General features: G+C 47.7%; 1 protein-coding gene across 4 annotated transcripts in view; it reads right to left on the bottom strand.

Annotated features, from left to right (window-relative positions):
- LOC105485039 (leucine carboxyl methyltransferase 1) overlaps positions 1-4,445 on the bottom strand; it is a 70,986-nt gene extending 66,541 nt beyond the window's left edge. For 3 of the 4 annotated variants that reach the window (XR_011616355.1, XM_071084277.1, XM_011747223.2), the window contains exon 1: positions 4,178-4,445. Coding sequence is in view for 3 of the 4 variants with exons in the window: in XM_071084277.1 (XP_070940378.1) it covers positions 4,178-4,290 (113 nt within the window). In the remaining variant the exon portion in view is untranslated. The remainder of the gene's footprint in view (positions 1-4,177) is intronic. The other variant, XM_011747222.2, reaches the window with a different exon arrangement.
- Positions 4,446-13,855: the final 9,410 nt, after the last annotated feature.

Below are 13,855 nucleotides of genomic sequence, written 5' to 3'. Positions count from 1 at the left end.
CTTCCCCCAAATCGCCCAGCCAAAGCCCAGATCCTAAATGTCTAACACCCTCTTACTGATGGGACCCACAGTTTCTCATGGTGTGAGTTTTCCCTCCTTGCAATAAGTAATAACCCCAGCTTGCTTAACTACAGGTGTGTTTCTGGTGGTCTTTACTGGAGGAATTCACAACTGTAAAAGAAAGAAAGGAGGGGAAGGCCGGGCGCGGTGGCTCATGCCTGTAATCGCAGCACTTCGGGAGGCTGAGGCAGGTGGATCACCTGAGGTTAAGAGTTCGAGACCAGCCTGACCAATATGGTGAAACCCCTTCTCTACTAAAAATACAAAAACTAGCTGGGTGTGGTGGGGGGGGTGCCTGTAGTCCCAGCTACTCGGGAGGCTGAGGCAGGAGAATCGCTTGAACCCAGGAGGGAGAGGTTGCAGTGAGCCAAGATCACGCCACTGCACTCCAGCCTGGGCAACAAGAGCCAAACTCCCTCTCAAAACAAAATTTAAAAAGTTACTTGGGGGAAGTTAAGGGAGTCTCATTCTGAGGGCTCCCATTTTCTATGCTGAGCAATAGCTGATATTATCTTGAGAATGAAAAAGGGGTGGGGTAAATCAGAAGTCTGAAGAAAGTGAAAAACGTCTGAATTAAGTATCTGGAGAAAGGGAGAGTGAGTTGATCTGAGAAACAAACTAGGATAGTCAGGTTCTGTTAAGGGCACAGGTGCGGCTGGCTGACATGATTGTAGTGGCACCAAGCCACCCTACTGTGTGATTTCTAGCACCTGTATTCAAGGCAAAAATGGATAGTTTGGTTAAACCAGCATTTTGGGTCTACTAAGACCAAAGGACAAGGAAGATAAATGCACTGTCAACAGAATTACTGAGGGATGAAGGATGAACCCTAAGTAATCAATTAAGAGGTAACAGCAGAGGGAACATCTAAAAGATAGAGAAAACCACTGAGGTGCTAAGAAGAAATGGGCACAGCATGGGAAACAGAAAATAACTGGTCAAGCAACTTGGAAAAAGGGGTCAGGGCTGTAGAGTGTTGCACTCTCATCAGTGAGGCAGTGCAGGATCAGGATAAAAGCACAGGGTATCATGGTGGGAAAGGGAGACAGAATCAGATAGGAAGAGGTGATTACTACAAACCAGGTGTTCAAGAAATTGAGTGCCCCATGCATAGGCTCCATGTGGATGCTGAGGTCACCTAAGGTGAAGTCATGAACTGAGGTAGAAGACACTGTGGGCCAAGCACCCCAGTCTTCCATGAATGAGGTGAATGACCAGAAGAAGGTGAACAACAGCAACCAGGAGGACTCCAGCTGGGCAGGAAGGATCTCCATGGAATGAGAGGGGGGACACACACAGGAGGACACAAAGCTCAAACCCCTAATCCTGAGATACACAGGGGACGAGAAGAATGAGGAGCCACAGGAGAGGGCTTCAAGATGGGATATTCCTGGGGAAGGGTCAGGATGAAGGCAAAAGGGGGGAGGGAATGGCTAAGGAGTGGCTAACAAAACAGAAGCTGATGTTGATTATCGGGTGGTAACTGCAGAGGACACAGTGAGGGGTTGGTGGGATGGCTGGGTCATAGGTAAACAAAAGAGGGAGAACAGACTCAGTGGCATAGCATGATAGACATCATAAGGAAAGCAGAGAAGGGAAGGGAAGGAGAGTGCATGAAAAGAGCTCAATTGATACCTACTGAGTCAAATGGAATTAGTGTAAACCTAATATATCCAACCAGAAAATTTCTGATACCACAAGTCCAGGATCATAATGATGATAACGGTTTGACGACCATGAGGGGTGGTGATGACAGTAACTACCAATTCTGAACACCACCAGTATGCCAAGCACTGTTGCAAACACTCCACATTTCACCTGCACAGCAATCCTCTGAGACAGGTAACATCCTCCTTATCCCCAGAAGGGCTCTGTACCAAAGGAGGAAGAAAACTAAACAGAAGTAAAAGATTTATAGGTGCCCCAGAAGGCTGACTGGCTTTTTATTTTATAGCTACAACTCACTCAGGGCAGCAGGAACCACCCTAACTCATAGCTCCTGCAAATTCAGCAACTATAAACAGTATTCAGCCTGGAGGGAAATCAAAACTAGCAATAATAATTTACTGAGGGCTTCACTTTGTGTCAGATCCTCTGCATCGATAATCTCATTTAATCCTGACACCCATAAAGGTTACCTTTATTATCACTGTTTTAAAAATGAAAAGACTAGGCTGGGCGGGGTGGCTCATGCCTGTAATCCCAGCACTTTGGGAGGACAAGGCAAGCGGATCACTTGAGGTCAGGAATTGGAGACTAGCCTGGCCAACGTGGTGAAGCCCTGTCTCCACTAAAAATGCAAAAATTACCCGGGCATGGTGGTGTGTGCCTGTGATCCCAGCTACTTGGGAGGCTGAGGCAGGAGAATCACTTGAACCCGGCAGGTGGAAGTTACAGCGAGCCAAGACAGCTGTGGCCAATAGCAAGTGAAAACCACAGAAGAAAAAAGGCTGAGTATAATCCACTCGAATTCACAAATTTCACAAAGGACTGCCTCTAAGACTTTAATACTTGTGTATTTATTGATTTAATCAATCACCACTTACACAGACTACATGCCAGACACTGCTCCAACTGCTCTACTAATATTAAATATCATTTTTGTCCACGCCCACCTATGATGCATTATTATAGTCCCCATTTTACAGATCAGGAAACTGAGCCACAGAAAGGTTTAGTAATTTCCCCGACTTTATACTGCCAGTAAGTGGCAAAGCTCAGTTTGACAGAGTCTAGCTCCAGAATCCATGCTCTGAGAGTTTAGTCCCCAAGAACCCATAAAAAGTGCACGGTTTAAACCAACACACTGGTTTTCCCCACTCTACAATCACTATGTGGCCTCAGCCTCCTTCTCCCACCTTAAAAGCATTCTTTGAGCTCCTCTAACAGTTCACATTCCTCTGAACACTCTCTTACAACTTTCCTATTTTTCAAGCCTTTTCTTCTCACTTTTTTCTTTTCTTTTTTTTTTTTTTTTTGAGACGTAGTCTCACACTCTCACCCAGGTTGGAGGGCAATGGCGTGATCTTGGCTTACTGCAACCTCTGCCTCCCGGGTTTAAACGATTCTCCTGCCTCAGCCTCCCGAGTAGCTGGGATTATAGGTGCCCGCCACCATGCCCAGCTAATGTTTGTATTTTTAGTAGAGACGGGGGTTTCACCATGTTGGCCAGGCTGGTCTCGAACTCCTGACCTCATGATCTGCCCATCTCGGCCTCCCAAAGTGCTGGGATTACAGGCATGAACCACCGTGCCCGAACTCTTCTCATCTTAAACATCATTAACAAAATTACAACTCTAATGGCACTGCTGTATTTGTCAGCACTCAACACAAAAAAATCATAATTATGTATTTCATAAGTAATTATTAGCTTCCTGTCTCTCTTTTCCAACTAAGCTGTGAGTTCCAGTATGTCTGACACCATGTCTGTCTTGTTCTTGATGTATTTCCACCACTGAACTTCTACTAAGCAGCCCAAAGTAAGGGCCTAGCACAAAGCTCTCGAAAATTTTTGTTGAATGAAAGAATAAATGGTGGACACTCAAGTCTCATGTTTTCTCTTTATCTGACATGTACCTCTGCTGGCTACGCCCCCATCTCCACCACCACACCCTTAATAGTGGAGACTTAGTGTGCTACTGGCTCTGCAAGGAGATATTACCTGGCCCTGGGCGGGTTATTTCCCCTCGTCGTCCTGAGTTTCAGGTGCACAACAGGGATCATGCCAACCCCCTAAAGAATGCAACCTACAAAAGAGAGAGAACCTACATCTCTCATCCTCGTAACCCACCGAGGCTGGAGCTAGTATGTGCTTCATGTTGTCTTTCCAGCAGGGTTTAGCTCCAAGAAGCCCAAGGCCTCGTCTGCCTAGTTCAGGGGCCTGCTCCCATCGACGGTACCCAGGCTTGCCCTCTGCCTGGCTCACAGCAAAAGCTCAGAAACGATTCATTAAATACATGAAGCCCTGTTCCGTGCACTTCACAGGTGGGAAGCGAGGGTCGTGCGAGGCGGGGGCTGCATCCCTGCCAGCCTCGAGCGTATTCTTCAGACGCAGGCCCGCCTCCCACCTAGGCCCGCGCCCCAGATGCCGGCCCCGAACCCCGCGCCCGACAGGCACCTCTTGCACAGGGAAGCATCTTCGCAGGTGCCGCGCACGCCCTCGTCGTCCGCGTCGCAGCTCGAGGCGGAAGAGCAGGAGGTAATAGAGGACTCCCTCTGCCTAGTGGCCATGGGCGTGGAGGTTCCGGGGAGCTGTGTCCGCCAGGGACATGGAAGCGGGGTCGACCGGCGGTAGGGGACGGCGCTGGTCACAGGCAGAAAGCAAAAGACGGTAAGGCTCCACCTGGCTCAGCTGGCGCGGCTCAGTGACGCCGCCCACGCCGGCTGCCCCAGCAACCTCTCCGCTTATTGGTTCCTCTTCCGAGTCGCTCATTGAACAATTATCCTGCCCTCTCAGCCTACGAAGTTGCTCATTGGATAATTATTTTGGCACCGCCTACATAACCCGGAAATTTGACGATAGGAAAAAGAAACTAAACAGTAGAAGAGTATCGCAATCCTTTCTGGGAAGTGTAGTCTTACGTGCCTGGAGAAGTCGTCCGGTTTCTGCTGGCTGGTCACGAAATTTTATAGCTGTAATTAATTAACTCAGGGCGGAACAGCTAGCAGAATCCTCAGCGTTCGGGCAAAGGGCAGAGAATCCAACTAGAAGCAACAAGTGTAAGTTGTTACGTTCAGTCCGGGCTCAGTGTCATTCAATTTTACAAAATTTTGTTGTGTGCTGACTCTGCCAGCGACTGTGCTGAGGGCTTTGCACCCAAAATTGCCTTTGAAATGTAGTGAGGGGGGCGGGCGTGGTGGTTTACTCCTGTAATCCCAGCACTGTGGGAGGCCGAGGCGGACGGATCACCTGAGGTCAGGAGTTCGAGAGCAGCCTGGCCAACATGGTGAAACACCGTCGTTACTAAAAGTACAAAAATTAGCCGGGCGTGGTGGTGGCCGCCTTAGTCCTGGCTACTCAGGAGGCTGAGGCAGGAGAATCGCTTGAACCCGGGAGGCGGAGGTTGCAGTGATCTGAGATGGCGCCACGGCATTCCATCCTGAGGGACAGAGCAAGACTCCGTCTCAAAAGAAAAAGAAAGAAAGAAAAGAAATGTAGTGAGGGAAGTAGTGTGTGGAAAAGTAATGCAATAGGAAGCTATGTAGCAGTGATAATAAATGACCTAGAGCTACCAGGTAGCAGCATCAAGGGCTGAATCTCAGAAACACGATGTTCAGTGAAAGAAAGAAGTCTAACAACACTTTGTAAAGTTCAAACCAACTAATGTTGTTTAGAGAAACATACACATACGGTAAAATACTGTACAGAAAAGGGCAAGACGAGGAAAATTTTTTAAAAACAGAATCAGGATATTAGTGACCTTTAGGGAGCCGAGAGGGTAGCACACAAGAGGGGAGGGAGAGGCAGGGAAGGAGCACAGAGACATATCCTGAGTTTCTCACGTGGGAGTGGGTTCACGTGTGTCTGTTTCGTTATGATGCATATTCAAGATGTTCTGGATTTATTTTGTACTAAATCCAGTACAAAATATATGTATAAATTCAAGATGTACTGGAGAAGTCGCCTGGTTTCTTGCTGGTCATGAAATTTTATAGCTATAATTAATCCAGGGCAGAAGAGCTAGCAGAATCCTCAGTGTTCAGGCGATGGGCAGATAATCCAGCCAGAAGCAACACTTGTAAATTGTATATGTATAATGTATGTTTAATATACATTATAAATTGAAAATGTGTTTGTATATTCCATTTTGTTATCTGTCAGTTGTTGGAAGCAGGGAACAGACATACTTTAAGAACTTTGAATTGCACTCATTTTTTTAAAAAGGAAAATAAACAACAGAAACCCAGAATACACACCTTGGGGTGAGGTCAAATATCAAATGCTAGCTCAGTATTCTAATGGAGGAACAATATTTCATTGATAGCCACAGTAGAAACGACAGAGGGGAATGGCTAAGGTTGGAGAGCTTTGCCAGGGGGAGTGCTAATAGGATAAAACACACCATTTTCTTGGAGTGGTCCTTTGCCAAAAGGTTAATACAAACTATTGCACAAGCATCGTCTCCCAGCTTAGCAGTGTCCACATTCCATGGGTGTTAGTGGATAGTAGGTGTTAACAGCAAGTACTATACGGTGTTAATCCCATAGTTCTGGACTGTGAGATTGAGGGTGACTGGAAGAAGGCAGAGGCAGATGGGTTCATACACTTTTGTTGTTGGACGAGCCTTTGATTCAAAATAGCTGGTGATTCAGAGGAATTTGGTTATCTCAAAGTCTTTTTCCAGCTAACCTCCAGGGCTACCTCATTCCATGTAAGTTCCTGGTTGAGAGTCTGAAAGTTTATGACAGAGGGGAGTCCGGAGATTGCAAGCTTAGCCATCTCAGGCTAAATGATACCTTAATGCATGAGACAATGCTGGGGTAGTCTTTGAACCATATCCCAGCCAGAGAAAGTTCACTGCCAACTAGACTGCATCTTTTGACAAAGTCAAGAGAAGAGTCATGGAAGTGTAAAAGCTCTTTGGACATTAATATTTGTGGGCCAAAAGTTAGGCATTCACCATGGAAGTTCTCCCCAAAAGGCTACAATGGACAATTGTTACTTTGACTCTCCAGTATCTCTTTCTTCTATTAAAAAAAAAAAAAAAAATAGCTAGAGTGGGCTGGGCACGGTGGCTCACGCCTGTAATCCCAGCACTTTGGGAAGCCAGGGTAGGTGGGTCACCTTAGATCAAGAGTTCGAGACCAGCCTGACCAACATGGTGAAACTCCACCTCTACTAAAAATGCAAAAGTTAGCCAGGCATCATGGCGCATGCCTGTAATCCCAGCTACTCGGGAGGCTGAGGCAGGAGAATCGCCTGAACTCTGAAGGCGGGGGTTGTGGTGAGCTGAGATCACGCCATTGTACTCTAGCCTGGGTGATAAGAGCAAAACTGTCTCGGGGGAAAAAAAAAAAGCTAGAGCTTCTTATGGAAAACTAAGCCTCTCTCCTTTCAGTCCACGTGAATCAAGAAAGGCTCCTTGGCCAGGCGCGGTGGCTCACGCCTATAATCCCAGCACTTTGGAAGGCTGAGGCAGGCGGATCATGAGGTCAGGAGTTCGAGACCAGCCTGGCCAACATGGTGAAACTCCATCTCTACTAAAAATACAAAAAATAGCCGGGCATGGTGGTGCGCACCTGTAGTCCCAGCTACTTGGGAGGCTGAGACAGACGAATCTCTTGAACCCAAGAGGCAGAGGTTGCCGTGAGCTGAGATTGTGCCACTGCACTCCAACCTGGGCGACAAGAGCGAAACTATCTCAGACAAAAAAAAAAAAAAAAAAAAAGCGAGGCTCCTTGCCTGATTCTAGGGGTGGAAACTTGCCAAGGTCTGGCCAACTAGCACCCAAAATCACCTTGCCATGCTTCAGAGGGTGGTGGGGACTGGGGGAAGTGCTAACCAGGTTGTTCCAATCAGAATGAATCCCAGGAGTTGAATGGAAGTTGCTCAGTTTATTAGCAGAGCTCCCTTTTTTTGCCACACTTGAACTTGGGAGGTGCCATCAGGTGTGGCCTGTGTGTCTGCCACGTGGTCTCTGAGGCTCCCACCTGGGGGCAGCAACACACCATCCTAACCGGTGGGTGCTTGAGTTCCACTCACTGATGTTCAGGTTAGAACTTTTTGGTCACTGCATCTAGCCTTGTGACCATCACTAGCTGCTTGGGACAGCCATAAAGACACTATTAGAAAAGTGTGCCCCCAGCACAGTCCTGGGAACAATCCTTTGTGTTGTTTGTGGCGAGGAAGGAGACCATCATCCATCACCCCAGGAAGATTTAGGAATGGCTCCCTGCCTGTGTCCTAACAGTAACTGTTCAAGCACAGGTAGTGATGTTTCCTGTGGCACTGTTGCCCTGCTGCTGCTCTCTGTTCTCCTGACCCCTAAGAAATGCACATCCCTGACAGTCAGTGGCCTAGTCACTGATGATGAAAAAAATAAAATGGACAGGGAATGGCATTTGTTGTTCAACTTCCCTCTCGATGAAAAACCCCAAACCGACAACCCCGGGCTTTGTTTCAGTGTTGCTTGCATTCGACCAAGGGGCTCAATAGCCCCATCTGGACCCTAAACAAAATGAACTTACCTGGAGTGGACCCCAGCACTGGGGAGATTACCTGGCATTCCCGTGGGGGAGGAGGATGACCACCCACGGGGCAGGCTGCTGGTCTCCCTTTCCCCATAACTTCCCTGAAGATTCACACCACGAGTGATCTGATGGAGACAAAAACCACATGACTTGGACTTCGGAAGTGTGGAGGGAACCCTTAAAATACATGGGAATCCCACTAAATTTCAATGTGGTAAATATTTGACTATTATAGTTTTGGCTAATATGTTCTGCCTGTTTCAAGAGCCTCTCAGCCACCATCTGCCCAAGGGTGGGTGGATGGCGTCGCTGAACGTGAGGTGTCAAGAGCTGGGGCAAAGTCCTGCAGATGCCGCTTTGCTCTGCGCTCTGCTCCTCGCGATCTTCTCCAGATCGGGCTCGTCGGGGCTCGGCTCTGATCGGTCCAGCTCGGCTCGGCTCGGTTGGCCTCGGCCCCGAACGGTCGGCCCAGAGGGTGGGTGGACGGCGCGCCGGAAGTGACGTGAGAGAGCGAGGTCAACGGCCCGGGTAGCCGCAGCAGACGCCGTCGGTGGCCTTAGCTGTGAACCCATGAAGGAGCTGTCTGGGTGTAGCCCTGCCTGCCAGGCGGAGCCCCGCGGGCTGCCGCCGCTGCTGTGAAGAAACAGTTCAACCTCATTAGCAGGTGGCCAACCTGACCATGGGCGGGTCGGCTCCGGACTCGACCACGACCCAGCCCGAGGCCAGCGGGACCCCAGCTGTCGCTCAGTAGCCCCCTGGCCCCTGGCGACCAGCTGGGACGGGCCGCTGCCTCCTCTGCAGCCACCCCTCGGGTGCCCCCTGCCCATTGTCCCTACCCCGGCGAGTATTGCCCTGCGAGGACTACACCCGATCCTTCTCCTCTCTTCCCGAGGACACAGCCAGCCAGAGACCGCTGCCCTGTGCTAAAACTCCAATGACTTCTGTCCCTAACGCTGTGTCGAGCGCTGTGCTGTGGGGGGCAGCATTGTCAGGCTTTCCGGGTTGACCCGCTGTTGGGAGTCCTGTAAGTGCATGGTAGCAAGAAATAAAGGGATACATGAAAGCCAGTCGGATTTGCTTAGTGAATTTCAGAACGCCCACGAGGGAATTTGGAGGTGGTGCAGTCTCAAAAACCAGGATTCCTAGGAACTTAACTGCTGCTGCAAGTTCTCGACATTTAGAAATTTAGAATTGGGAGACACCTTGTGCCAGTTTAAAAAGTCTTCCTCTTGGATTTAGAGACAGCTGCTTCTCCATGTTCCTTTGGTACTGCTTGAATGCTTGACAAGAAACACAGGCAAACAAAAATAATTTATATACAGAAGATGTGTGCTTATAGAGGGATAGCTAATGCACTGAACAAAACCTAGCTGTCATTAGATGGAGGGAGGTAACAAAAGCTTCCCAGAGATGAAAAATCTGAGCAGAGACTCTGTCTTCCGTCTCTGAACACTGCTTTCAAATACTACTTGTATTTGATTAGGTCTCTTGGTCATAAAGAAAACCCAAAACTTCCTCAAGCAAAGATAGGAATTAGTTGTCTCCTAAGTAATCACAAGAATCCAAGAGTAGTGTGGCTGCAGATTTGGCTACGTCCAGGGGTTTCAGTGTTTGGGCAGGTCCAAAGAGAGACAGTCCACTGGGAGACTCCCCAGTCTTCCAAGTCCCAGAGGGAAAGACAACTCTTCTCCCAGTCACTGTGACAGAGTCCCAGGATTGGCTCTGAATTATTATCTGGGTCCTATACCTTTCCCCAGAAATGGACTTGAGTCAGCACCACTCAAGTCATATGGACTGAAGTGGAGGAGTGCTGGTTACCTAAGGTAAACTGGAGCACTGTCACCCGCAGGTGGGGAGAATGGATGGTAATCAGGCAAGCAATAAAGGTCATGATGTGCCTTTCATAGTCCTGCTGAAAAAAGATAAGTTACTGTTTTGTTTTTTTTTTTTAAGATGGAGTCTCACTCTGTCACCCACGCTGGAGTGCAGTGGCATGATCTCAGCTCACTGCAGCCTCCACCTCTCGGGTTTAAGCAATTCTGCTGCCTCAGCCTCCCAAGTAGCTGGGACCACAGGCGCGCACTGCCACACCCGGCTAATTTTTGTATTTTTAGTAGAGTCGGGGTTTCACCATGTTGGCCAGGATGGTCTCGAACTCCTGGCCTGAAGTGATCTGCCCATCTCGGCCTCACAAAGTGCTGGGATTACAGGCATGAGCCACCGCACCCAGCCCCTTTACTGAAATCTTTAAAAGGTCTAATAGTAATACTCATCAACGCTTCTATGGCGTGGTTTGGTTTACAAAGTGCTGTGCTAAACCTCCTGGCTTGGTTCTTGCCTACTGACAACGATCACTTCTTTCTTAGAAGAAAACGTAACTTGCCAAATTGCACAGCTACTAAGTGGTTGAGGCAAGACTTGAATCAGGGCTTCTTTTTCTTTTTTTTTTTTTTTTTGGAGACAGAGTCTGTCGCCCAGGCTGGAGCGCGGCGGCAAGATCTTGGCTCACTGCAGGCTCTGCCTGCTGGGTTCCATTCTCCTGCCTCAGCCTCCCGAGTAGCTGGGACTATAGGCACCCGCCACCACACCCGGCTAATTTTTTGTATTTTTAGTAGAGATGGGGTTTCACCTTGTTAGCCAGGATGGTCTCGATCTCGTGACCTCGTGATCCACCCACCTCGGCCTCCCAAAGTGCTGAGATTACAGGCGTGAGCCACCGCGCCCAGCCGCATCAACGCTTCTGAATGGTGGATCTCATGTCATTTTGAGTACAGGAACTGGGCTGCCTCTTCACCAGGGAAGGACGAATGTTTATTAAACATCTGTGCTTATGAAGCTGCAGGGCTTGGTGCTTTGCATACATTTATCTCCTTTCTCACAACAAGCCTCAGACATGATGTTATTTATTCCTGATTTAACAGTGAGGTTGCCAGAGATTAAAGGGGTCATCGAGCTAGTAAATGACAGAGCTGTGGACCCAAACCCAGGTTTCTGATTCTGAAGGAGCTGTAAATTCTCATTACAGAGATCTAATGACCTTCTCCAGGAGTCGAGGACTCACTACCTCACTAAATTCTCAGAGTCAAAATGCATCTCTACCTGCTGATCCCAGAGCAGTCTCCTGCTGCTGCATTGAATGAATCTCATCTCACTTCGAGTCAGCCCTTCCTGTATTTGATGATCACAAACCTTATCCTTACGTTGCCAGCAGTAACATTCTGCATCCCTCACCCACTCCATTGTGTCCTTTTCCTCCCACTCATCTTCACTCTGCCTTTTCTAGGGGCACTCTGAACAGTATTTCTGAGAAGGGGTAGGTAATGTGTGCTTTGCTTCAGTCTGAGTGGATTCCATCAACCTCTGCATAGAGCACGGGTGGAAAGAAATCCTGTGTCATTGCAGCTTTTCAATCTAAGCTTTCATGGCCTTGTTATATAGTTTACATGTTTTTGTCAGACAACAGGATGTTTTGCCTATATCGTTCTATTTCCCTTTCTCAGATGTTGGAGATGCCATAGTAATTAATGAAGTACAAATCCATTTTAAAATATCTTACTCCCGGCCAGGCGCAGTGGCTCACTTCTGTAATCCCAGCACTTTGGGAGGCCGAGGCGAGCGGATCACTTGAGGTCAGGAGTTTGAGACCAGCCTGGCTAACATGGTAAAACCCCGTCTCTACTAAAAATACAAAAATGAGCCCGTGTGATGGCAGACACCTGTAGTCCCAGCTCCTCCAGAGGCTGAGGCGGAAGAATCGCTTGAACCCAGGAGGCAGAGGTTGCACTGAGCCAAGATCTCGCCACTGCACTCCAGCCTGGGTGACAGAGTGAGACTCTGACTCAAAAAAATCATACTCCTGTCTGCTTGGTCTGTGTGTCTTTCCTTAAAGTTAGATATTAAAAGTACAATAGACTCGCAGTCCCTTATCTGGAAGTTTTGGGGCCAGATAAGTTTCAGAATTCAGACTGTTTCAGATTTTTCTAAAAGTAATAATGCACATGTGATGTGGTTATATAATGCTGTGGGCTCTGGGACAGCCCCTGATAATCAAACATATTATTGTTACTATAGGAAAATGTATGAATATTTTCCCACTTCATGGATGCCTAAAGATTATACATAGCTTCGTGTCAAGTCAGGTCAACTTTTGTTGCCAAATAAGTTACAAAAAAAAAAAACCCTTATTTTGTAGAGCTTTTTGGATTTCAAAATGGTGAGTAGGGATTGTGGACCTGTCTTAGTATAAGTACCTATTGAGAGTCTGTGAAATTTTTTTACTGTAAATAATGTTTTCCATATTCTAAAAGGTTGGAAACCCACAGTTACATTGGATAAGCAGGGGTCACAAACTCAAGTGCAAGGGCCAGTAAAATAAATAAGTGGGAGGCGGGTATAGGACAGTAGGGAATGGGGGGACTGCAGTGAACTGGTGAGTACATGTTCATTCAAAGGGGAGAGCTGCTCTTCAGTTCTAGCCACTTGTTGCCATGGTGAATGTGGGAGTAGTGAAGCCGCATCTTCCCTTTTTTTTTTTTTTTTTTTTTTTTTTTTTTTGAGACGGAGTCTTGCTCTGTCGCCCAGGCTGGAGTGCAGTGGCCGGATCTCAGCTCACTGCAAGCTCCGCCTCCCGGGTTCATGCCATTCTCCTGCCTCAGCCTCCCGAGTAGTTGGGACTATAGGCGCCCGCCACCTCGCCCGGCTAGTTTTTTGTATTTTTTAGTAGAGACGGGGTTTCACCGTGTTAGCCAGGATGGTCTCGATCTCCTGACCTCGTGATCCGCCCGTCTCGGCCTCCCAAAGTGCTGGGATTACAGGCGTGAGCCACCGCGCCCGGCCCGCATCTTCCCTTTTTGATGATACTCCAGAATGCTGATTTCCATGTGATTTCTTGATATTTAAATATTGGCAACCAAAAAGAAAAAAGAAACCCATTGCAGATATGTTGTATTAGCCAAATAAAACATATCTGCAGGTTTTATCTGGTTGCGGGCTGCCTGCTTTACTTGTGATTTGGAGATTAATGCTGATGGTATGAAAAGCTGTCAGCGTTGTTGGTAATGAATTACTTCTTGAGATGTGGATAGATACATATGTTTTGTAATTATTCAATATACCCCATATATATGCTGTATGGTTTTTGCATATAAAATATTTCGTAATAAGAAAACCTAAATAGGCCAAGACAGGTGGATTACCTGAGATCGGGAGTTCGAGAGCAGCCTGACCAACATGGAGAAACCCCGTCTCTACTAAAAATACAAAAAATTAGCAGGGCATGGTGGCTTATGCTTGTAATCCCAGCTACTCGGGAGGCAGAGGTTGCGGTGAGCCCAGATCATGCCATTGCACTCCAGCCTGGGCAACAAGAGCGAAAGTCCATCTCATAAAAAACAAAATACAAACAAACAAAACCTAGACAACTTGATAGTCACTTTATTTCAGACCTGCCTCATTTTCTGGCCAGTGGGAAATTTCCTTCTTCACCTACAAATTTGAAACTTTCAATGTTTTTATCTTGGAAAAGGGAATGAAAGCCCCACTTTAAAAACAGGAGCCCTCGTTAAAAGTAGGTTAGTGGCCAGGCGCTGTGGCTCATGCCTGTAGT

The sequence above is a fragment of the Macaca nemestrina genome, chromosome 18 (genome assembly GCF_043159975.1).
Source record: "Macaca nemestrina isolate mMacNem1 chromosome 18, mMacNem.hap1, whole genome shotgun sequence".
NCBI classification, from domain to species: domain Eukaryota; kingdom Metazoa; phylum Chordata; class Mammalia; order Primates; family Cercopithecidae; genus Macaca; species Macaca nemestrina.
Note: the sequence above shows the minus strand (reverse complement) of the source record. Positions and strands in the feature narration are given on the sequence as shown.